The following is a 27114-nucleotide window of genomic DNA, read 5'->3' on the forward strand; positions in this document are numbered from 1 at the left end:
AATTAGTTCATTAATAATAATATTAGAATTATAGATAATTATTTTATAAAATGTATCAATGAATGGTTTAAAATTATTTAAAATTTTGATAATAAAAATATTATATTAATTACATTTTTTGATACATTTATTTCAATTGCCTTTAGTAAAATAAAATAATCGGGATTTTTATGTAGCTCTGTCTCCTCATAATCTACATATTTCTTGTGTGTGTTCCTGCAGGTGTTCATAGTGGGTGGAACTATAAACACTCGGGGACAGTCTTATCAGCAAAACAGACACATAATCACAGATAACCATGTCTGTTTGAGTGAACAGAAAATTGACTGTTTTTACAAACATTTGGTGATATGTCAACTGTTCATTAGCTGCCAGATGCTCTGATATTTGACAGCAGAAATAAAAAGTGCCGCACCCTGTCTGAGAGTAAGTAAAACAAAGTTTGATATATCACACTTCTGCTTGGCGAAAGAACTGCCCTGCATTTTCAAGAGATGGACTTTAACATTGTCATGGTTTTGGTCTATATGTATTTTGGGACACTTGGTTTGAAGTCCTTTCTGTTCCATTTTGCCTAGCTTCCCTTTTCCTGTTTCCTAGGTTGTCATAGTTATTCATTGTTTAATTGATAAGAGTCTCACCTGTTCCTCATTGCCACTGTGTATTTAAACCCTCAGTTGTCTTCTGTTCTTTGTCTGGTGTTGAAGTTTTGTCCTGGTGTTACTGTGTGTTTATTAAATGTTATTTCATTGTTTGTCTGCATCAAGCATCCTTGTCTGGATTATCAAGTCAAGCCAGCATGTGACAACCAACGATCTTCCCCAGCTTCAATACTGACATCCCCTATAGCACTGGTTTAGTTACTTCCTCACGTTTCATCTAGATTATTTGTCAATAGTGATTTTACTGTCAGTATGGCAATGTTAGTCTCACTTAACTTCTTAAAAGTTTTCGCCATCTTCCCAGGACTTTTTACCCCTTTTTTGCAAGTAATTTAAAGGGCCTCTATTATGGATTTTTGAAAATGACCTTTCATGTAGTGTGTAACATAGCTCTTAAGTGAATGAAAACATCCTGCAAAGTTTTAAATCTGAAAGTGCACTGTATATAATGTTATTGTCTTTTAAAAGTAAGAGTCTACTCTGAGTCAATGAAATTAATTGTTTTTCAAACGATTCATTAGCCGTTTCGTTGTGACGTCAAGACGAAACATTAGCATATTGCCCGCCCTCTTATTGCTCGCGCAGACACCAGGGAAATGAAGAATCAGTGGTTAAAAATCATCTTTACCACGATATCACAGCAGTATAATCCTAAACTTTTGCTGTGTTCCCTTTATTTCACTGACGACTGCTTCTCAAATCTTGGAGTTCAATGCAGGATTCGCAAACCGCTTTCTCTTGAAAGATGGTGTTCAAAATACAGTACTTAGTTTTGAGTTTTATATTGTGTAACTGTTAGGTCTCCTGCTAACTGGCTAACTCACATTATTACTGTCTTACTGAAATACTTCTGCTAATCAGATTGTGGGCCACTATTACCTATAACTGTTCTCACTACTTTGAGGAAATATTTGTTTTACCAATGTTTATGTTACATCTGGGATTGAGACCCCCATTTATAAAACTGTGCGTAGGAACCCTACTAAAAGTGTACGTGCGCCCGAAAGCCAAAAATGGCGTACGCAAATTTTTTTTCAGACTTATAAAACCGTTCGTATGCCAGAACCAGCGCAGAATTCACTTTATAAATCCCAGTCAGCGGAAGATTGTGCGCACATGCGTCTCCACCCCGAAATAACCATATATGGAGCTTACAACGCCTAGTTTTACTATGCAGATCCTCATCTGCATATTATTTGCATATGATTATTCATCCACGTGATAACGTTTAACGGTACAAGACATTACATTAATAAAAATCAAGTAGTTGCCTATCCTTGCCTTGTTTTCGAATACATAAATCAAATAGTGTAAAATACATTTCAGAGAAAGCTTTTCTCAATCTTTTCCACTGGCCGAATTGTATTTTTAATTGATTTATATTTTTAATGGAAACAGATAGGCCTTGGGCATTATTTGCACAAAACTATTTTCTCAGACAATCTGGTATTATCATGATAAGCAATTATCTCTGTGGTTAAAACATTAAAACACAGCACGCCACAGGAAAAATGTTCAAAAACATTGCATCCACAACAAATATTTATATTGATTGAATATAACAAATGTTGTACCTTCTCAGTAATGATTTCATGTTTAAGTGTTTAACTCCATTCATTTGAATGGCATATTTAATCTAAATGTTTATATCAAAAGTAAAACATAGTTTAAATAATTATTTTATTTATTTAAACTGTTATTTGCGTCAGTTTCACTAAACGGCCAAACGCGCTCGCTGGCGCGGACATTTAAGAAGGGATGGATATTTGCTTCAAGTGACAGGCTTGGTGAGTGACATTATATTTGTATTATCTTTCTGTATATGTTTCATTTTAATTCTAAATTCTAAAAGTGACCAAAAAGACATTTAACTCCAGCTCACCATCGGTGTCGCCAAACTGCTCCGTCTCCAAAATGTTCGTACGCATGGGTCAGAGTTTGCGTGCAGGTGCGCAAATTTTCCCGTCAAGTTTGTTTTTATAAATCACAACTTATGCGTCGGAAGTGGCGTACGCCTCTTTCAGGGCTTGTTTTGTGCGTACGCAACGGTTATAAATGAGGCCCCAGATCATTCACTCTAGAGCTCGGCTAATGTATACATGCACTGTTATTGATACAGTTTCCACGTGTTCACCGCAATATATTAGAAAAATACTCTGTAAATAAATTAGTACAAGTAAAATAATCGGTTTGTTGATGGACATGCACTTGTTAATGCTGATGGTGAGGAATTACAGTTGCAACATCTCATATAATGTACCTCAAACTGAGTAGTGTTTCACTGAGAAACATCCTGTTCGAGTTGTCCTTGCGATGGAGGTTCGGGTTGAATAACAGTTCTTCCAATGTTTCATCATCAGACTCACGCTCGCATTGATATGGTAAAATCGACGTCATTGTTCGTAACTGTGTTTAGTTTACGGTGTAGGAAGCCTCAGGATAAGCAGAGCTGTTGTTGTTATGGCAATGGGCGGTTTTGTTTTCTACGCGCTGTACACGGTATGCCAATCACAACAGGCTGAGCTGTCTGGCCAATCAGAGCAGAGTATATCGCGGAAAGGAGGGATTTAAAGAGATTGATTCATTTGATGAGTCGTTTGAGAGTCACTGAAAATGTGATGATGTGCAAATGTATATTATGAGGAAATTAATCAGTTTTTTTTTTAACCTTTGATGCATGTAAACATGTTGTAGGAGAGTCCACAACAACATTAAAAACTTTAAAATTGGGGCCCTTTAAATACTTACAATGCCATTTATATATATATATATATATATATATATATATATATATATATATATATATATATATATATATATTTATATTTATATTTATATTTGATAATTGTATGTGAACACGTAAGACATAAGAGCCCCCCTTGGTTAATGTGTGCCTGTATCCTAGGGGTGTGCGATATGACGATTTTTGATCGTGGACGATTAAAATGTCTCCACGATCTGCTTTTGAAGAAATATCGTAGAATCGTGCATTATATCTGTTCTGGCGCCTCTGTCCCAACATACTGAACAACGTGACGTATATTCACATAAAATGTTAAAGCAGCGGAACGGGACACTGCAGTTCACAAAAGTTCACAATTTGCATGTGTTTTAATGCCTTGTCGGTTAAACATTTAATTCACATGCTGATGCGCTGTTCTAACGTGTGCGTTTCTCAGCACGTACATGTGAAGCTCACATGCACTAAAAGCCTGTCTACCAGCGCCTGGATACTGGACTAAGTTATCTTTCGAGTCTTATTGTGCTTACACACAAGGTTTACATAAACAAAGTCGGTTATGTCTAAAGTGAAAGCAAACTTGAGAAAATTGAGAGAAAATCTGCTTGTCAAATGCGTGTATATTAGACGCGTCGTGCGCAACTCTTAAAGAGACAGTAGTAATAGTAAACACGTTGCCGCTTGTCCTTAAAGGGATAGTTCACCCAAAAATAAAAATGATCTCATCATTTACGCACTCTAATGTTTTTCCAAACCTGTATTAATTTCCTTCTAATATTTTCTAATATTTTTCTAATATTAATATTTTGACTTTGACTTCCATAGGAGAAAAATTTACTATGGAAGTCACTGGGGTACATCAACTGCTGGGTTACCCACATTCTTCCAAATAACTTTTATTTTCAACAGAAGCAAGAAAGATATTCGAGTTTAAAACAACTTGAGAGAGTAAATTATGATAATTTGAATTTTTAGGAGAACTATCCCTTTAATGTTAACAACACAATGCAAAGAGAAAATCACTCACTGCCCTTGACTGATAACTTTAATAGTAGATTTAATAAGTATCAATGTATAATTTATACAGTGAAGTCTGTTTTGTTTTATTTTCATATTTGTTCATTTAATTACTTTCTTCAATGCTACTGTTAAATACACCTACTGTAGCTGAAAATATAAAGCACTGTTTAGCCTATTTAATTTGTATATTAAGTTGTGTATGTGTAATGTGTATCTTTGATCTTAATATTTAATAACAAAAAAAATAATGACAAATATTTTTATCTTCTCCCCTGTCTGCCATTTTTTTTATATATATATTTTGTTACCTAAGGCTCTGTTTTTAAAATAGTGACATTAGATTGGCTATAATGCTAAGTCACAAAATAGTAAAACCAACATAAAAAGAATCATGATAAAATCGTGAATCGTGATTTTCCTGAAAAAAATCGTGATATGATATTTTTGCCATATCGCCCACCCCTACTGTATCCACAATAACCTCATTTCACTGTCATAGTAAACACGAACATAGTAAATTCAAATGAAATAAGAAAACAAACTTACTTCTCTATTAAGAGCAGTAATACAATGAGGAGGAAATTAAGCATCTTAATTTGGATTCTCTGCTCCATTGCTTCACAAAGTTCCCTTTTAATTATATTTATCTAATGAGGTCATTGAAATGCATAGGCGCAGCCTACTTACTTCGCATAGTGGCGGGATGCAACTGTTTTCATCACAGGCGCTACATTGCCTGTGTTGTTTTATTAGATTTTGAGTGGCTCAAACACTGCCATTACTTAGTGTCTGGAGCACAAGTGCCTTTCTTCATTAATTTAGTTTATCCAATTTCTTTGTCTTTCTCTCTCTCGCTTTGCAAGTCTCTTCCTGTTTAAGTGTGTTCTTGGTTTATGCATGGTTTGTAGAATATTCACTGTTCATAAAAGGAAAAAGAACAAAAGAGAGAAGATTTCACAGCTTGATTGTAATGCCTCATAAATGCATTATGTAGGATATTTAAAACCCTTTCCTTTCACTACTTTTTCAAGTGCAAGGACATTCTAAATGGTTTTCACACAGTATGGTTTGCAGCTATTTGTGGTACGTGTAGTATGTTCTGATTGCATTCAATGTACTACACAACTTTTTCTATTCAAAGTCAGCAAGTTTAAAATGTAGTGTAATGGATGTAAAAGTTACTCAATAATCGCTTCTTGTTTATTTAGTAGTTGTTTTAAAAAAGCAATATCACATTCCCATTTGTGTTGTTGGCTTGAATATTGACATATTGTTTATATCTAGTCTGAAAGGTCTTAAGACATCAGTTATAATGGATCTGCTCGTGTGCGAGGTTAAATCGTGCAAGCAGACCATCTACGGGACAAGCCGGATTCCACCATATCTTTGTGTACACAATAATAAGCTTTTACATTGTAATCCTTTTATTTTTAATATTTGGCTAGTTTGTGTGCTGCTGTGTGTCCCTGTGTGTGTGTAATAAGCAGAGTGTATATGCACGTTGTGCACCCGTCTATAGGTGCATATTACTAATGCGCCATTTAAATTACAAAAAAATTATTTTGTTGCCTCAAAATGTCAATGTGCCTGAACACACCTCGTTTCCAGACCAGCATGCCCATGGGCGCACAAATGGGCACAAATGCATTTGCTATTTAAACAATGTGGCTCAGGATGTGAAAATGCTAACTGCGTCGGGTTGAAACAAAGAAACACTTGCGTTGCACCTGGCACTGCACTGTGCCGAGTGTATGATAGGCATCCTGGAGTGCCATGTCTGGATGTTTACAATATAGGTATGTGTGCGCATTTGTAATGAATGTATGCTGAAGTGTTTCAAGGGCAACAAAGTTTCAAATACAAATGCTCAAACATATATAATCCAAATAACAGAGGAAAAATAGGGAGAGAAAGCTGAGCCAGAGGCCGAAATGAGCAGAATGAAAGCAAGAGAGAGAGTGTGTGTACTACTCATGAGACGGTGGAAAGAAGTTAGATAAGAGAGAAAAAAGCAGCAAGAGCTAGGTTTTGCAATTTCTGAATCCTGTTCCATTAAGAATTAATAGCTCGGTGCAGTTTCAACTCAAGGCAGCATTCTGTTGTTCTTAGCATTTGCACTCTGTTTTCATTGGTAGGCTTGCTGACGTCAGCTCACCCTTCCAAAACACACTGAATTATTCAGTTGCTTGTGGCCTATCGCTCCATCATCAGCAAAGTACAGCGACATATGTGTCCTGCGAAACATAAGCATCACTATCGACACACAAAGTGGGAATTGGGCCCGAATATTACACGTCTTTACTTCAGCGTCACTAAAATGTTTGCACGCCATCTCTGTAAATGACTGACAATACAAGAGGAGTCATGTCCTTTTATTTTCAGAAAAGAAAATACTCTGAAAACATTGAATTCATTAATCATTCTTTTAGGGTGGGAAGCCTGACAGAAACGGCTAGGAGTTACTTTTGTCTTCAGCTGAGACAGATAAGCTGGGTGAGCCATTTTTTCCCCACAATGCTTGACAAAAGAAATGTACCATCAAACCAAATGAAACAGATTAATGAAATGAAATTTTCACACAGTAGAACAAGAAGCTTTGAAGAAAGTTGGAGGGGGGAATTCAAAAAGAAAGGCGCTTTGACTCTAATAAGGTTGCGGTTGAATCGGCGGCTGTGCTGCTGATAAAGGGAATTGTGACGGTGTCAGACACGTCCTCAGTCTCCGGTTCATCAGGAGTAGGAGGACCGCGATTATTGCTTCCTCCTAAAACTCGCTGATAGGATTAACAGCATTAACCCAAATTTCCTGCTTTGACACTGGTTAGCACTACTGCAGCTAGTGAGATCACTGTTCATCTTTCTCCAGTACACTGACCTTGCACACTTAGGAAAGTCTGGTGTATCTGAGCCATGGATATTTGACTGAGACTCCAGCAGATCTGCTTGGTATCTTGACATCATGACTGAACGTCTTTTTCAGGGGGGTTTTCTTGTTCCCCAGAGTGGCACCAATCTGTGTATCAGCCTGGTATTGTTGGCCTCGCTCCTGTGTACATTATACTAATTTGACGAACAACTTTTTCCCTAACTGTTTAGCAGAGAAGTATGCATATTCGGATACAAGGAATGTGTTATATGCAAGCTTTTCATAATGTTGTTTTATTATTTATTTATTTATTGTTAATTAAATTTTAATTATACTGGAATCTTTTAAATTGACTGTCATCTTTATTTTATTTATTTATCTTTTTCCTGTCACTGTCTTTATTTTTGTGTATTGATGCATATTCAGACACGGGGACTATGTAGCACTATTTGATGAATGTGTTGGGCTGGCCTCTGTGGATCTGATATGATTTGCTCTCAAGCATTGCTTTATCCCCACACCTTGCCCTCTGGGACAGAGAGAACGATACAAAGCAGAGATGGATCCTCAGCAAATACAGGCTTAGTGATCACAGTCTAGCCACAGAAGACTGACAGACAAACATGGCATCCAGAGGAAAAATGACTCTGTGCTTATTGTGACACTGGTGATGTCAAGACAGAAGCAGACTTTCCCTTTCACAACTATAATTTGAAAAATAAACTCATTCCACATTCAGCCAAACTGAATGTTTATGCACCATGTTTAGTTTGATTATTTTTTAATGATTCTTATTATAATTAACACCTAATTTTTCATTAGTTTTTTCTTTTTCTTTCTGTCACTGTTATTATTGTGTGTATTGATACATGGCAATATTGCAAGTAAACAACAATAATGGCAATAAACAAATGTAAAATTAAGCAAGAATATGAATCTCCTCTTTTTGATTTATTTCCAGATGGGCAAATGGGAGAACCAGAGTTTGACCTTGAAATATCCGGTGTGGCCTCGCTTCAACTCGTTTGGCGATGCAGAGACAGACGACAATCACCTGACCATTGTAACACTAGAGGAGAAGCCCTTTGTCATCGTGGAGAATGTGGAGCGCCTCACGGGCACCTGCATGAGAAACTCTGTGCCCTGTCGTAAACACATCAAAGAGTGAGGCTTGTTTTTCTTAACCTCCCCTCATGCTCACCTTTCCCATCACTCACGTCACTTCAAAAAACATTTTGGCCTTAGAGAGGTGCAAAGAGGCATGTAAGCGTGTTTGATATATGTTGAGTGTTGTTGACTGCATGACTACATATATCAGTCAAGTCAAGTCACCTTTATTTCTATAGTGCTTTTTACAATACAGACTGTTTTAAAGCAGCTTTACAGTGATAACAGGAAAATAATGCAACAAAGTTTGTTTCGTCTGTACAGCAGATCTAGAAGAAAATAGTGTCATAGTCCGGCTTAAGTAAGTTCAGTAATGGTTCATTTTTGTTGTAAAAAAGTTATTAATTTAGTTCATTTATATATGTAGCCGCTCTGGAGAAAACAGTGATGTAATCGTCCAGCTCAGTTCAGTTCAGTTCTCATACAATGGTGTCAATGCAGGCAGATCAATAATATTGTTGAAGCCAAGCCAAAAGCCAACCAAAACTCCATCAGGTGACAGAATGGAGAAAAAAGCAGGCTCAGTCGAGGGGCCAGTTCTCCTCTGGCCAATGAACCAACTGTGTACAGTATGATTATGATTCAGGCAGCATTACAGATCAGAAGTCGGAATATTGGATCGTAACATTCAGATCCATCTGGTTGAAGATCGGAGTCATCACGGCAGTATGGAGATGGGTTTGTTGAGGATCAGTGCCGATGGCTGTCGTGTTGATGAGTGTCTAGGCGCAGGTCCACCATCTGATCTGGATGCAGAGAGTAATACAGAGAGGCTAATATTAGCATATATGCCATTTTTCTTATGATGTAACAAGTACGTCGGGTGTAAGTGTGGTAGAGTGTTACTGTCCAAATGTGGTAGAGTGTTACTGTCCAAATGTGATTGGAATGAACATTTGATTTTTATAGGTGTAAACTGAGTCCTAGGTGCTTATTGTCAGAGAGACATGAAGGTGTTTTAAAAAAAAAAAAAAGTATACTACTGCTTAAAAGTTTGGGGTCGGTAAGATTTTTAAAATATTTTGAAAGTCTCTTGTGTTCATTTATTTTTTATGTGCATTTAATTATTTAAACTATTATTATTTATTATTAAACTATTAATATTAATATTATATTATTATTATTATTATTATTATTATTATTGTTATTGTATTGTATTCTGCCACTAATTATTTTTGGTGGAAACCGTGATACTTTTTTTTTACGTTTCTCTGATGAATATAAAGTTCAAAATAATTTTTATTTAAAAAAAATCTTTTGTAACATTACAGATGTATTTACTGTCACTTTTGATCAAATTAATGCATCCTTGATGAATAAAAGTATTAATTTAATTTAAAAAAAAAAATCTTACTGACCCCAAAATTTTGAAAGGTATTTAAAAGTATTTAAAAGGTCACAGTCATAAAAATTGTTGTGATCTGTGAGCCATGATTAATGCAGACTGTGAGAACTGCCCATGTCCCTTAAAGAAATGCACAGGGGCTTTTATTGGATTTCATACACTGCTAAATAGGGCGAAGAATATATGACCTCATAGAATCACTATAGCCTGCTCTGTATGCATGAAGATTAGTCTCATCAAAGAACTGAGCGCACACACACAAACACTCGAGAGAATACATGGATTCCACACATGTCCACTTGCAAACAGGCCAATGCTCTCTGTTGTTTTCCTCCAACGGCACAATTCCCACTCAAGCATCCATTGTGCCCGTTTGGAGGAAGAGGAGGAGGCAGGAATTACTGAGGCATGCAAAGACACTGGCAGGATAGACCTGCCTGCCTCTCTCTCTCTCTCTCTCTCTCTCTCTCTCTCTCTCTCTCTCTCTCTCTCTCTCTCTCTCTCTCTCTCTCTCTCTCTCTCTCTCTTTCTCTGTGTGTCTCTCCCTCAGCCTTACTTTATTGGTTCCTCATCTGTTTGCTTTTATCAGCAAAATTACTCAGCCAACTTAACTACTTAGCCATAATCACAGTAAACAAAACTAGAATTTGTTAATTTTAGTGCATCAGAAAACCCAACGGGAACTTCTGCCCTGATTCAACCTAACGTAAACAAGATCAGAGAGTTGTTATTATCTTCTGTTTTATGATTAAATTCTGTGTGGTTTGATAAACAACCTTTAAATTACGTTACCAAAAGCTAAAAGTTTTATGGTAAAAGCTATAGAGAATTTCCCACTTATTTGAAAGCTCATCTGTCAGTGATATGCACAGTATTAATTTGCATAAGTATTGTCAAAGGCACAGTTCACCCAAAATACACTATCGTTCTAAAGGAAATTAATAATTTTCTTCAGCATCGATGCATTTAATTGATCAAAAGTCACAGTAAAGGCTTACATTGTTTCAAAAAACATATTTTAAATAAATACCATTAATTTGGACATTATTCAAAGAATAAAAATAAATAAAAAAATCCATAAAATTATAAAGCTACATAATGTTTTCAACATTGATAATAAATGTTTCTTGAGCAGCAAATTAGAATGATTTCTGAAGGGTCATGTGAAACTGAAGACTAAAGTAATGATGCTGAATATTCAGCTTTGCCATCACAGGAATTACATTTTAAAAATATAACAATAGAAAACGTTATTTTAAATTGTACTAATATTTCACTATATTACTATTTTTACTGTATTTTTTATTAAATAAATGCAGCCTTGGTGAGAATAAGAGACAATTTGCCAAAAACAAATTGTACCGACTTCAAACTTGTCATTATTTACTCAGCCTCATGTCTTCTCCAAACCTGTATGACTGTAAGGAAGTCCACTGAAAGAGAGTTGCAGTAAGAACCCATGTGCAGTTTAACAAATGTGAACAAAATAAAAAATAAACAAAGACCTGACTTGAAATATGAAACAAACATGACACAAAACAACGTGACATATCCACCCCCTCAAAAAAGGGCAGCACCCGACGCCCTAACGAACCACCCAACAAAATAAACACAAAACAATAAATAGTCTGGAAGGGTGGAGGAGTGGAGGCGGTCTGGGGGAAGGGATGGAGGGCCAGGCCCGTAAAGAGGAAGAGCACCTGGATTGTGGTCTAGACTGTGCAGCGGTGGCAGACTTGGACCATGGAGCTTAGGTGGACCTGGGCCGTTGGGCAGAGGAGGGACTGGACCGTGGAGCAGTGGTGGACCTGGGGCGTTGGGCAGAGGAGGGACTGGACCGTGGAGCAGTGGTGGACCTGGGCCGTTTGGCAGAGGAGGGACTGGACCGTGGAGCAGTGGTGGACCTGGGGTGTTTGGCAGAGGAGGGACTGGACCGTGGAGCAGTGGTGGACCTGGGCCGTTGGGCAGAGGAGGGACTGGACCGTGGAGCAGTGGTGGACCTGGGCCGTTGGGCAGAGGAGGGACTGGACCGTGGAGCAGTGGTGGACCTGGGGCGTTTGGCAGAGGAGGGACTGGACCGTGGAGCAGTGGTGGACCTGGGCCGTTGGGCAGAGGAGGGACTGGACCGTGGAGCAGTGGTGGACCTGGGGCATTTGGCAGAGGAGGGACTGGACCGTGGAGCAGTGGTGGACCTGGGGCGTTTGGCAGAGGAGGGACTGGACCGTGGAGCAGTGGTGGACCTGGGGCGTTTGGCAGAGGAGGGACTGGACCGTGGAGCAGTGGTGGACCTGGGCCGTTGGGCAGAGGAGGGACTGGACCGTGGAGCAGTGGTGGACCTGGGGCGTTGGGCAGAGGAGGGACTGGACCGTGGAGCAGTGGTGGACCTGGGCCGTTTGGCAGAGGAGGGACTGGACCGTGGAGCAGTGGTGGACCTGGGCCGTTGGGCAGAGGAGGGACTGGACCGTGGAGCAGTGGTGGACCTGGGGTGTTTGGCAGAGGAGGGACTGGACCGTGGAGCAGTGGTGGACCTGGGGTGTTTGGCAGAGGAGGGACTGGACCGTGGAGCAGTGGTGGACCTGGGCCGTTGGGCAGAGGAGGGACTGGACCGTGGAGCAGTGGTGGACCTGGGGCGTTTGGCAGAGGAGGGACTGGACCGTGGAGCAGTGGTGGACCTGGGCCGTTGGGCAGAGGAGGGACTGGACCGTGGAGCAGTGGTGGACCTGGGGCGTTTGGCAGAGGAGGGACTGGACCGTGGAGCAGTGGTGGACCTGGGGCATTTGGCAGAGGAGGGACTTGGACCATGGAGCTTAGGTGGACCTGGGCCGTTGGGCAGAGGAGGGACTGGACCGTGGAGCAGTGGTGGACCTGGGGCGTTGGGCAGAGGAGGGACTGGACCGTGGAGCAGTGGTGGACCTGGGCCGTTTGGCAGAGGAGGGACTGGACCGTGGAGCAGTGGTGGACCTGGGGTGTTTGGCAGAGGAGGGACTGGACCGTGGAGCAGTGGTGGACCTGGGCCGTTGGGCAGAGGAGGGACTGGACCGTGGAGCAGTGGTGGACCTGGGGCGTTTGGCAGAGGAGGGACTGGACCGTGGAGCAGTGGTGGACCTGGGCCGTTGGGCAGAGGAGGGACTGGACCGTGGAGCAGTGGTGGACCTGGGGCGTTTGGCAGAGGAGGGACTGGACCGTGGAGCAGTGGTGGACCTGGGCCGTTGGGCAGAGGAGGGACTGGACCGTGGAGCAGTGGTGGACCTGGGGCGTTTGGCAGAGGAGGGACTGGACCGTGGAGCAGTGGTGGACCTGGGCCGTTGGGCAGAGGAGGGACTGGACCGTGGAGCAGTGGTGGACCTGGGGCATTTGGCAGAGGAGGGACTGGACCGTGGAGCAGTGGTGGACCTGGGGCGTTTGGCAGAGGAGGGACTGGACCGTGGAGCAGTGGTGGACCTGGGGCGTTTGGCAGAGGAGGGACTGGACCGTGGAGCAGTGGTGGACCTGGGCCGTTGGGCAGAGGAGGGACTGGACCGTGGAGCAGTGGTGGACCTGGGGCGTTTGGCAGAGGAGGGACTGGACCGTGGAGCAGTGGTGGACCTGGGGCGTTTGGCAGAGGAGGGACTGGACCGTGGAGCAGTGGTGGAACTGGGGCGTTTGGCAGAGGAGGGACTGGACCGTGGAGCAGTGGTGGACCTGGGGCGTTTGGCAGAGGAGGGACTGGACCGTGGAGCAGTGGTGGACCTGGGCCGTTGGGCAGAGGAGGGACTGGACCGTGGAGCAGTGGTGGACCTGGGGCGTTTGGCAGAGGAGGGACTGGACCGTGGAGCAGTGGTGGACCTGGGGCGTTTGGCAGAGGAGGGACTGGACTGTGGAGCAGTGGTGGACCTGGGCCGTTGGGCAGAGGAGGGACTGGACCGTGGAGCAGTGGTGGACCTGGGGCGTTTGGCAGAGGAGGGACTGGACCGTGGAGCAGTGGTGGACCTGGGCCGTTGGGCAGAGGAGGGACTGGACCGTGGAGCAGTGGTGGACCTGGGGCATTTGGCAGAGGAGGGACTGGACCGTGGAGCAGTGGTGGACCTGGGGCGTTTGGCAGAGGAGGGACTGGACCGTGGAGCAGTGGTGGACCTGGGGCGTTTGGCAGAGGAGGGACTGGACTGTGGAGCAGTGGTGGACCTGGGCCGTTGGGCAAAGGAGGAACTGGACCATGGAGCAGAGGGTCATGGTGCACTTGCGGACCTGGACCGTGGAGCGTTAGCAGACCTGGACCGTGGAGCAGAGGGTCGTGGAGCAGTGGTGGGCCTGGAACATAAATGGCCTCCATAGCATGAGGCACAGTGAGTTCATGGGTGGCCTCTGTGGCCGTAGTACTTAACAGAAGGGCATGGTCAATGTATTCTGCCAGGAACCAGTCTACAGTATCTTTCCCACAGGAAGCCGCAAACAAATCACATATTCTTCAATGGGGCGATTCCCCTAGCTGTCTGTAAGAAAGTCCACTGAAAGCAAGTTGTAGTAAGAACCCATGTGCAGTTAATTTAACATAACAAATAAAGGTCATAAACAAAAACCTGACTTGAAACTTGAAACGAACATGAACTAAACAAACTCACAAACAGGGGTTACAGTGAACAAAGCTAGACAAAGGAACAATGAAACGTGAGGACTATATATACACAAAGACTAATAAGCAATAAGAAACACCTGTAAAAAAAAAAAAAGACAATAAATCACAAAATAGAAAAAACAAAAAAAGAAACATGACATGAAACAACCAATCAGAACATGACACATTCACAAGGGGGGCACATGGCAGGATAACATGAGGAGCAAGGGAAGCACATGACTGTGACTAAACTTCAAAATAAACTACATGAAACATATAAACATGAAACAAAACCCAAAACAATGTGACAATGACAACTTTTATATTTTATTGTAGTTTTGCATTCTTTTTAAACCTTGAAAGCTCCCAGTCCCCATTCATTGTAATTGCACAGAAAAGTATGACCTCAAAAAATAAGTAGATCTTCAAAAGTTCTTTTTTTTGTTTCATGAAAAAAGAAAGCCAAATTTTATTTTTATGAGTGAACTAATCCTTTAACCTCAAAATAATTAGCTGTAATAATGTGGTTTTTTTTGGCCCAGTCTGACAGATAGACAGTCTAACACTTCGACTAATTTTTGTCAGAGATAAATCTGATGATGTGGTATCCTCAGCTGTCATTTTACCCTCTACATCAGCTGCCACTGAAGTCTGTATATGCAGAAACTGATGCAGTGCCAGCTTGACAAGCCACAGACACAGATGAAACATCCTTCTGTGACCAGGACACGCACACACAAATGCAAACAATTCAAGATCACTCTGCGCCATTGAGATATTTGTGCTTTCAAAGCAAATGTCAAGAATTCAGATATCTGAAACCTGTTGTCAACTCAGAGTATAACCTCCATCTTTTAGCTCCATCTTTTATCTGCCTAGATTTACTCACTGTGTTGTCTTGGCAAGTGACCACATTAGCATGCCATGTTTCTCTAAAAGAAGAAACAAACATGGCGGACAGTGTGTCTTCATAAGAATGCAATTGGTGTAGTAAATGCAGCAAGGAAGTGGTCTGGTAACATAAGGGATCCCTTCTTATTGCCGCTGGGGTAATCGAAATGTGAAGAAGACTGTAATAATATGGATTCTGCCATGTGAGAGTTTGAATAGAGCCTCTGCAGGAGCCGGGGGAATTCACCGTGTGCGTCATAGCCAGCACAGAGGGGAAGAGATTGATTTTAAACTGGATTTTGCCTAGGCAGTCAAATGTGTGTCTCTCTCATTGTGGAGACAGGAAAGTTTGTTAAATTCTGCAGTCAGAAGGCAAGCGGCCACTTCCTGCTGCCAAACACATTCCTCTGCTTTTATGCGATCAGTGCTAGGCCGGCTTTACAATAAGCTTCCCACCAAAACACAATAGCAGGGAACACACATTTTATTGCTCAGCTTTTCAGTTTTTGGTAGACTGCATTGTCTCTGTATTGTAGACTAATTTATTTTGTTCAGATATTGGTTGTAGAACAGCTAGGACAATCAGTGAGCACTGTCACTGATTAAAAATGTATTCTATTCTATTCCTTAGTATTTATTCCCCAGGCTTATGCAATGCACATGCACTTTCTCTGGCCATTATTTTGAAGTATTTGATATTTATAGCTGTTGCAATCAGACTACATCAGGGGGACACGATAGTTCACAGTGAGAAGAAGGAATTGGTGCACATGGGAGCAATCACATGGGAGACAAAGTATAAGTGTTTTTTTCTTTTTTTCTTAGTGTTGATCTGTTTAAAGAACATAGAAAGCTGAGTCTTAATTAGTTTCAATCTAAAAGTTAAATGAGGCTCCCAGGTGGCTTTGCTAGTTTAAGTGTTTTCTGTATGAACTCCACAGTGGTGATGCTCTACTCACTCAGATGGTGGCCTGATTACTAATGCAGCTCTGTCCTGTCTGCAACCCTGTCGTTTTTTTAAACCAAAGTAAAAAAAAAATCTACAAGCTTAGCTGCTTTGTACAACTGCCTGATAATTGTATATAGTGCTATATTTACTTTAGTCTCTCATAATTGTCCAAAACATGCCTTCCCCAGAGAGGATGTTGTGCAGACTTGTGGTTAAGCATCTGAGCTGTTAACCAAAATATTGTACGTTTAAACCCAAGAAGAGACAGTCCATTAACCACTGCCATTGTGCCCTTGAGCAAAGCATTTAACCCCAGGCTGCTCCAGGAGGACTGTCCCTGTAATAAGTGTACTATAAATTGTCTTGGACAAAAGCAAAAGTTTCACGTGTCCCTGACTCAAGTGTAAAGATCTCTGCGGATAAAAAATATGCACAACTCTTTCTCACTACTTGTCAATCTGACCATGTTAAAAACATCTGATCAAGTGACCGTGTTAAATACAGGTGTATATGTATGGAGTTAATATTGTGCCTTAATTAAACAAACAAATCCAGCATTTTGCAAGCAAACTTGATCTGCTTTGCTACGGAAAACTCGACTCGCAAACAAACAGAAAGCAACGTGCAAGTACAAAGGTCAATTTGAGCGAAAATGCAGTGGAGTAACACATATGCATTGTGCAAATATAAATAAATGAGCCTAGATCATATTTCACAAATAAATACAAATCATCCTACAAATTGCATGTAACCTTTGAACAAATACCAAATCTAGTGCATACAAATGCATATCTGTCTGTTATGATTGTGAGACACTTGGCTTTTTATGAGATCTCTCAGCTCGATTTTCTCACAAATGTGTCCAGGCAGATTTTCTCACAAATGCAGTTGAGCAACTTCCTCTTCTAAAACAGTAGATGGCGCTAAGATAGGGGATTAATTTAGCGCTAGTCTCCCGGGAGAAGAACTGATTTAAAACTTGCCTTTGCCTACAGCTGAGGAAAATGACCGGTGAACAGGTGAACCTTTTTAAGGTTTTCTTTTGCAAAATGTTTATTACATATCTTGACAGAAATCCACATTAGCACTTAGTAGCACTTCACTCTCTCTAGGATAGGGGAATCTATAAGCTGAAAGCTCTGCCATCATATGTTGCTTTTTACATTTTTGTAAAAATGTTACATTTACTGAACGAGTCTATGGGCCCTATCTTGCACCCAGCACAATTGACTTTGTACACCTGTTCATCATTCCTATTTTGCACCCGACGCAAAGTGGACTTTTCCCTCCACAAATTCTGGAATGATACTTGCGCTCCTGGGGGCGGTTCAGCGAAAAGAGGAGGTATGTTCCGGCGCAAACGTTCCCTGGTGCTATTTTGCAGTTGGCGTGTAGCGTGTGCACAACGTGCATACACTTTGCTTCTGTCATGTCTCATCTATACAGACGCAACAGTTGCCATTTTTGCAAACCATACATAATTACAAGGAAAAATATTCCACACGAGGGAAATCATTGTGGTGTCCATGAAGATGTGAAAAAATAGGCTTAAATCTAGCTTACACATTTACCCAAATTATTATACGCCTGTTTAACCAAAGCTTATTTGGGTGGGTTTCTCCCATCCTCATACAATGTCACTTCTCTGTCTTTTACGGCCCTGACGTGAATGTCGGTCTCCTCGGCTGTGAACCGCTCCTGGTGTGCGCCTAACAAATCCGCCGTTATAATAGCAATCTGCCATGGAACAAGCACGCCTGCTTTTAAAGGTAATGTGAGATCTGATTGGTTTATTTCACGTTACACCCAAACCACACCTATGAGTAATGTAGCTACTTCAGACCAACCCATTTTAGATTTGCGTTGGGCGCAAGAGTCATTTATCCCACCAGTATAATAGCAACAGCGCCTGAGATCCGCCCAAAAGTTACTTGCGTTTCGCGTTTGATACTTGCGTTTCAGATCGTTAAAATAGGGCCCTATTTCTTTCGTTCTCCAAAAATTAATGAGAACATTTAATTTGATTGAAAGGAGGGTCCCATTTATTTATTTAGTTGGAGTTATATACAATATACAATTGTTTCTTAACTTGCCTGTGACATATGCAGTGCCCAAATTATTATTTTAGACAGACAAATGAAACCCTCCTTTCAATTAAATGAAATGTTCTCATTAATTAATGGAGAACGAAAGAAATAGATTCGTCTAGTGTAGACATAATCACTAATTTAGTCATTTCGCATGTGTCCGGTGTAGAATTTTTAAAAAAAAGCAACATATGATGGCAGAGCTTTCAGCTTATAGATTCCCCTATCCTAGAGAGAGTGAAGTGCTACTAAGTGCTAATGTGGATTTCTGTCTAGATATGTAATAAACATTTTGCAAAAGAAAACCTTAAAACGGTTAATTATAAAGTAAGACAGAAACACACCTGTTCACCGGTCATTTTCCTCAGCTGTAGGCAAAGGCAAGTTTCAAATCAGTGCTTCTCCCAGGAGACTTTATATATATTTTATTTATATTTATTTATACTTTAATAAAAGTTAATACAATTAAATTATAGTTAAATAAATTGATACATTTTAATGTTATAAGCCTTCGTTTTAACACTCATAGCCCCTACCTGGTATACAATTCAATGTGTCTGGCTAACCATTTGGGATTGGATTACACCCGACAGATTTTAATACCAGGTTGTAAACAGGATATTTGTTTGGGTGAGGTAATATTCATCAACTGAGAAATGAATAAAGGGGTGAATGAGAATATGAACACTAGACATAAGCTGGAGTAATGCAGGTCCTACTCCAGTCAAGGCCTCCTGACTGTGTCTAAGAGCAGGACCTTCTCCCCCAGTCCAAATTAAATAATAATCTTGACTGCCTTTAAATAGAATTGTCTTCCTCCTCGCTCGGGAAAACAGGAACCCCTGTGCAATTAAGTCGGCACAGATTGGCGGTGGTCTTTACGAGGCATCAGAAATCTCCAGCCAACTGCAATTTTCACCAGAGGTTTGGCACTCCCTTGATGGCTCCCAGAGTGGCTCTCATGGGAAAGCCCTACTATTCATTGTAATTAAGAAATATCTCCACTGCCGGCAGCAAAAGGCTCTATCGTTCATGCTTCAGCAGACTATACCTACTGTACAGTAACCCCAGCTAGAGCCTGATCTGCACAAGCAGACAGCTGTCCAAAATATGCTTTAGACACACTGCAGCTAAATACGATGGTGACTCCTCTTCTGAGTGCTTAATCCTGTTTTGTTTACACAGATATTGGTTTTACATGCAGTGAAAATCATGTGAAGCTCACATATCCAATATACTGTTATGCCGGGGACACACTTAACGACTAGATGAAACATTCTAAGACTGAACTGAACACGCTTACAGACTGTTTCCAATGACTGGAGCAGATTTTAAACACCGACTGTCTGTTACTCGGCGCGTTTGGGCATGATCAGTCGTAAGTATCAAATTACATTCATAATCGGCCTTAGTGTCCCCGGCTTAACTATACTAAATGAGGGCTACAAAGATAGCAACTATCATTTTGCTCCTATTTTTTTTTTTGTTTTGTTTTGTGATTTATAAACATGAAGTAACAATGATATAGTGTGTGATGTAGGTAGTCATGAAATAAGAGACTTGAAATTCTTATCACTCTGAGTACTAAATTTCTTTCTGTTCACACTGACCTTTGAGCTGAATTTACTCTACAAAAACTCAGGGTTGTGACAAAATTGATTGTGTAACCCATAAATTATGTTCCAGAGAGAGCAATGTTTATTTAAAACAAAAGGCACTTCTGTAATTGACAGTTTAGTAATAAGTGTTTGTAGTTGTTAACATTTCTTTCGTTAAAAATATCTGACTTAAAATGGATTAAACTCTTGTTATCTACACTGCCTTTTGAAAGTTTGGGGTCGGTACAATGTTTTTTATTATAAAGAAGTCTCTTTTGCTCACTAAGGCTGCATTTAATTGATACAGTAAAAACAGCAATACTATTACAATTTAAAGTAACCATTTTCTATTATATTCTATTATAATGTAATTTATTCATGTGATGGCAAAGCTGAATTTTCAGCATCATTACTCCAGTCTTCATTGTCACATGATTCTTCTAAAATCATAAGAATATGATGATTTGATGCTCAAGAAACTTTTCTTATTATTACCAATGTTAAAACAGTTGTGTTGCTTAATTTTTTTTTTTTTTGTGATTCTTTGAATAGAAAGAAAATTGTAATAACAATGAAATTTTTTTTAATGTAATGCATTCTTGTACAATACATGTATTATTTTTCTTCTTCTTCTTCTTCTTCTTTTAAACTGACTTCAAAATACTGACCCCAAACTTATGAATGGTACGGTTATTTTGCTCAGTCATTGTAATTTCAAGAGTGACTGCTGTATTTTTTAATGCACAAAACTGCATTTCTTACTGCTATGAATGTTCATTGCAACACATGCCATATATCTCCCCATACATGGATGAATCTAGAAAATGCATCAGTCAGCTAAGTGTGAAATGGTCCTGACATCATGATTCAGATATTTTGCTTTAAGTTGAGCTTTGATTAATATGCTCTATTCATCAGCAACACCACCGAGGGAGGAGGAACATACATCAAAAAGTGCTGCAAAGGCTTCTGCATCGACATACTCAAGAAAATTGCTCGGAATGTGAAGTTCACCTATGACCTTTATCTAGTGACCAACGGGAAGCACGGGAAGAAGATCAACAATGTGTGGAACGGCATGGTGGGAGAGGTGAGAAGTTTTAAATAGCCAAATCTGCTTTTCCATTTACAGAGCTAAACAAAGGTTAGACTGAATAAAGTTTTGTTCACAGAAGCTGAGTGAGCTTCTCTCTCTCTCTCTCCACTGGAAGTAATCACTCAAAGCATGATAGCAATCAAATGTGAAATTGGGGAAAGGAGCTAGATATTTGTTCAATTTGGATCCAGAAGGAGTGAAATGCTGTTGAAACTCAAGTTTCATTTGGTTGCAAAAATAAATTGAAATGTCCCAGGTGTTCTGTATATAAACTAAGCAGATTTTGTCCAAACCTTTGTGTTGTCTTGTCTTCTGCCACAGGTGTTGACCAAAAAAGCAGTCATGGCCGTGGGCTCCCTGACAATCAATGAGGAGCGCTCAGAGGTCATTGATTTCTCCGTCCCCTTCGTGGAAACGGGGATTAGTGTGATGGTATCCCGTAGCAACGGAACTGTCTCTCCATCAGCGTTTTTAGGTAACTATCTGCAGGGCACAGCAGCTGTTTTCCTGATGATCGTGAGAGGCGCATCTTATTTCCACCTGTCAAAATATTGAGGTCTTCTCACCAATCAAAGCACAGATCCAACAGGCCAATAGAGTCTCCCACAAATCTGCTGAAGTGGACCGCTTTTAGATTCATAGCACCCTGAGTGCTTCTTTATGCTTGATGGCACTAGATCAGCAAGCCATTATTTAATTAGCATAAGGCCAATAATTATAGGGTCTGAGAAACCTCCTCAATGGACACTTGCCAGTTTTCCATTTACTTCCCATGGTAAAGCTCTTTAATCTCTTCAGCTTGTCTATAGTCACATACCATGCAGAATGCCTGCATGATAGTCGCTGACTGTGTCGTTTTTTCCCCTGATCTACCTGTCTCTTGCTCCTCCTTCTCCCTCGCTGCAGAGCCCTTCAGTGCGTCTGTGTGGGTGATGATGTTTGTGATGCTGCTGCTGGTGACTGCAATGGCTGTCTTCATGTTTGAGTACATCAGCCCCCTGGGCTTCAACAGGAACCTCGCTCAGGGCAAAGGTACGTAACTAGCACCCTCAGCTACTCCCTCCCCCTGCGGTTCCCCTGCAATGCAGTTGGTCTTCCAGTTTCAGGCACTCGTAAACCCTTGCCCTGCTCTGATAGAGCCTGTCTCATAATCTGTACCACAACCCCTCGGTTATTTTGCAAAACATAAAGGCTTAATTTATACTTAATTTCACTGTTTTCAGTGCTGAGTGGCTTCAGGCTCCGAGTTTTCAATTCATTTTCATTTGATTCAAGTGGATCAGATTTAATTCATGTAGTCTCATTTGGAGGGCTTTTGTTATGAGGCACTAAAAAGCATTTCTTCTCTTGTTAGATGACTCATTTAAAGCTTAGATTTTTCCGTTTTCAAAAGGGAAACATGTCAAAGAATTCTAAAGATAAATCAGCTGTCTAGTTCTACACCCACCTTACAAACGAACCGTTTCCAGCTTCACTTCTGTGTATTTACCCCAATGTTCCACTGTTAACTCTTGCGTGCAGTTCTGCTTATATGAAAACAATGAACTATTCAAGAATATAATGATTAACAGCTGAGCAGTAGGGTGTTGTATGTTGTCATTAATATGTGCAAGAACTCTAATGACCATGCAGAGGGGAAACTATATTATTTCCAAAATTAAAGCATTGAAAAAGGCACTTTGCAACACATTTGTCACAAATGAAGGATGCTAATGAAAACATGTCTTCCGCAGACCCCCACGGACCGTCTTTCACCATGGGGAAAGCAGTGTGGCTGTTGTGGGGCCTGGTATTTAACAACTCTGTGCCGGTGCAAAACCCCAAAGGCACCACCAGTAAATTCATAGTGTCCGTCTGGGCCTTCTTTGCTGTCATCTTCCTGGCCAGCTACACTGCTAACCTGGCTGCCTTCATGATCCAGGAGGAATTTGTGGACCAAGTGACAGGTCTAAGCGACAACAAGGTAAAACGATTTATATATCCATACCACCATTCAAAAGTTTGGAGTCAGTAAGATTTTTTTTTTAAAGAAATTAAAACTTTATCAAAAGTGACAGTAAAGCCTTTTACAAAAGATTTCTATTTCAAATAAATGCTGTTGTTTCTACTCATCAAATAATCTTGAAGAAAATGTATCAGGGTTTCCACAAAAAGAAAATATTAAGCAGCACAACTGTTTTCAACATTGATAATAATAATAATAAATGCTGATAATTGATCATAATAATAAATGTCACAATATTAGACTAATTTCTGAAGGATCATGTGACATGAAGACTGGGGTAATGATGCTGAAAATTCCGATTTGACATTACAGGAATAAATTACATTTTAAAATATTGTAAAATAGAAAACAGTTATTTAGCATTGAGCATAAGATACAATATATATATATTTATATAAATATTTATCATTGTTATATATATATATATATACCCCAAATAACCATTTAATATTATTCACATTCTTAATGCCTTTTAAGTCATGTAAGGATATTTATTTGATAGGTCTTGTGGCAAGGGTGTATGTCTCCCAAAGAGTCACAGTCAGTGGTTTCGATCCTGTAATAGTGCAACAAAGTACTTTGACCTTTGGTAAGACATTGCAGTCCCTGCTGGGTATTTACTGCAGTCTAGAGTGTTTTCTTTGCAGACTTGAATTAATGTTGACCGCTGGATGTTTTGTTCATAAGGCACGTATCCAAGACTAACGAGTGTCTCTCCTTTACATGAAAACAAAGATTTCAGAACTGATTAGTATCAGAGCAGAGAATCCTGTCAGAGCAGGAAAGTTGGTTGAGGTGGTTTTTGTGTGTGTGTGTGTGTGTGTGTGTGTGTGTGTGGTGGTGGTGGAGCTAGTGAAAAATTTGGCAAAACAAGTATAAATCTAAAATATATTGCCTGAAAATAAAACAAAGCCCAAAGCTCTTTGACATAGTTTGTGAACTCTCTTATATAGTAGTAAGCTCGATTAAAGTAGAATCATTTGTCTTGTTCAGCTGTCATGGGTCTTTTAGTTGGTGTTTTACTGCAAGCTCCGCATTTGTGAATGGTGTTGTGATGCAAAATTTCATCTACAGAACACAGAGCATTATGCTTTTGTACAACAGACAGTAGTGTATGTATGAGTGTGTATTTTTCCTGATTCCCAAATACAGATTTTTTTTGTCCATTCAGAAAATGTGTTATTTAAGTGTTGCCATAGCAGCCTATTGAAAATAAATAACCATACTGAGTCAAGTACAGGGAGAGCAGCAGGTGTAGACTGGCTCGAGAAGAGCTCCTCAGCTACTTGTTCCAGACAAAAAGGGCATTTATTTGGGTTGTAATAGAGAATTAAAGGTATAATAAGACAGGCAATGTCAGTTCTCTAAAAAGTAGGTCAAGAGGAGAGGTGAAGCCATGTATGGGCCTGCAGGAAGAAGATATGAAGAGTCACTCATGGCATGAAGACATGAAGAGTCACAGTTTGCTCATGAAGACACATTAAAGTGACATAACTCTGGTCAAATTGTCAACAAACAAACACATTCAAACACTACTGTATATTATCGCTTCTGTATGTAGGTTTTAAAAGTACTAGAGAATGAAAAGTCCTTTGTGAACTTTAAAAGATTTGGCTTGTATAAAAATTTGTTCTTATTGGAAGCAGTATTTTTTGGAGTGTAAGTGATAAAACTCAATGTTTTGTAAACATAAAATAAAAGCATTTTATTTCCTGTTGTTCTTTTATCGAATGTTTATTTTGTTTTTTAACTTGTAGTTTCAGAGCCCCTACTCCTACTCCCCTCCTTTCCGCTTTGGAACAGTCCCAAACGGCAGTACAGAGAGAAACATCCGAAAGAATTACCCCGACATGCACCAGTACATGGTGAAGTACCATCAAACCGGGGTGAATGATGCGCTAGTCAGCTTGAAGACCGGGTATGTATATTACACCCTCACTGTTTGTCTTGTCAGTCTGAACAGAATGGTTGAAATAGTGAGTGAGTCATTGTCTTACATGCTGACCGTGCTTCCTTAAACTGGCAGGGCTATTATTAATGGGATTAGTTTGCCCAAAAATGAAGATTTTGTCATTATGACTTTTTTTCTTCTTCAGTGGAACACAAAAGGTACATTTTCCTGGCCACTATCAAGGTTGTGAAGTTACAAAATGTCTTTAAAACTCAGTTATTTTAGCATTACTTATATTTGGTATTTATAAATATTTTGTATTAGCTTTTATTTTTATATATTAATTTCTATTAAGCATTATTTTATTTTTATTTCAGTTTTAGTCATTTTAGTACTGCAACTTGAATTTGTTTCAGTTTTTTTTAACTTTAATGTTTTCATATAATATTTAAATTTATTTTATTTCAGCTTTATTTTAGTTAACAAAAATAATTGTTCATATTAAATTAAATTATTAAAACTATATTATAAACATATATTATAAACTCATATTAAAATTATAAACCTCTCCCCATCATGGCCACAGCTGAATTAAAGCAGCATCTTGGGTCAGAGAACAAAAGAAACATTAAAAAAAGAGCAAAAATTAACAAAATTAACTCTTCTGTTTAATGAAAAAAAAAAAAAAAAAAAAGTCAATCATGATCGCATGGCCCTAGTTCATTGTCTGACAATCTGACTGGTTACTAAGACAATTCAGTTTAATGTAATTCATGAATGACAAGCAATACTGCCTTCTGAATATTAGGGGGTACAGTGAAAGAGAAGAGCAGTAGATCAGCAGCAAGGGATATTAAACAGCTTTCATTATCTCTCTAAATGGCAGCAAAACTGTGCTGTTGTATAGGCTTATTTGTGGATGGGTACTGCAAATGCACAATAATAAATTGCCTTGCAGTATATTAATAAAGTGTCAATGATTTTCTTTGGTTGTACACAGCATCATTTCTTGCAGCTCAGCATATCACTACACATACTGTAGATCCAGCCAGCACCGTTACAAAAGAATCATTGAGCAAATCTACTGGATGTCAGCGTGATCCCTGAGTTACATTTGACATTCTTGAAATGTCAGACAACCAGACTAATGAGTCTTAGACAAAGGCTTTTCCAACAGAGAGATCGAGTTTGACAAGCAGCCCACCATGGCTCCAAATGTCAGTTTGTAGGTGGGGTCGAAAGTCGGGTGCACACAGTGTGAATTTTTTCACGTTTTTGCTGTTTGAGACAAATTTCGTAGTAGACTTATGTCATGAGCTGATCATATAATGGCTTTGAATGAAGAGGCACAAACTTCCTTGTTTATAACTAATGTTTTATTTATATAGGGATTAGCATGATAAGAAAAAAAATATTTTTGTATATTTCTTTTGTGTTTTGACTGTGATGTTCAGTTGAGTTTATAATAATAAATTATACAGTCTGTTCCCAGTGTTATTATTGTTAATCCAAATAAAAAATAAATAATAATAATAATTAATTGAAATAAAGCGAAAATAAAATAAAATAAAATAGACACTTTATAAATATACTGCAAGGCAGTTTATTATTGTGCATTTGCTGTACCCATCCACAAATAAGCCTACACAACAGCACAATAAAAGCACAACATCGAAATAAATTTTTTTTTAAAAAAATTAAAATAAAATTAAATTACATCGTCAAAGACTGAAAAATTGGGTCTCACTTGAGAGACCCAATCACCTTTGAAAACAGCCAATGGAATTGGCGTGTGGAATTTGCATGCCAAGCCACTCCCCTGTACATACGGGTATATGGCACACATCCACTCATTCAGGTTTATGTTGAGGAGCCGAGACAGGGATCCAGGCCATTCAGCAGGGTGGTTCAGGGTTGTGGCAGGAGTGACATAATGTCTCTGTTTCCTCCATCAGGAAGATGTTCCATATATGTTAGTCGCATTCGACGTTATGTCGAAGACTGAAAAATGGGGCCCCTATGGAAAGTGCCACAGCCACTGCCACATAACTGTGTTATGAGTGTTGGAGACACAGATGCTGGCAAGCTTTACTAATACAACTGCTATCATACAGTCATAACCTAACCAGTGCCCCACGTAAGCCCAAAGAATAATAGGCCTCTATGCCAACGGGATGGAAGGGACAAGGCTTACCATGAAGATGGTC

General features: G+C 39.8%; 1 protein-coding gene across 1 annotated transcript in view; it reads left to right on the forward strand.

The window, feature by feature from the left end:
* The window catches only part of grin2aa (glutamate receptor, ionotropic, N-methyl D-aspartate 2A, a), a 159192-nt gene that overhangs the window by 117749 nt on the left and 14329 nt on the right, over window positions 1–27114 (forward strand). Inside the window, exons 5-10 of the mRNA XM_084087006.1 lie at window positions 8249–8451; window positions 20834–21005; window positions 21333–21486; window positions 21918–22043; window positions 22745–22974; window positions 24774–24934. Coding sequence (XP_083943132.1) covers window positions 8249–8451; window positions 20834–21005; window positions 21333–21486; window positions 21918–22043; window positions 22745–22974; window positions 24774–24934 — 1046 coding nt within the window. The remainder of the gene's footprint in view (window positions 1–8248; window positions 8452–20833; window positions 21006–21332; window positions 21487–21917; window positions 22044–22744; window positions 22975–24773; window positions 24935–27114) is intronic.

This window comes from Abramis brama, assembly GCF_963993115.1.
Source record: "Abramis brama genome assembly, chromosome: 1".
Taxonomy (NCBI): Eukaryota; Metazoa; Chordata; class Actinopteri; order Cypriniformes; family Leuciscidae; genus Abramis; species Abramis brama.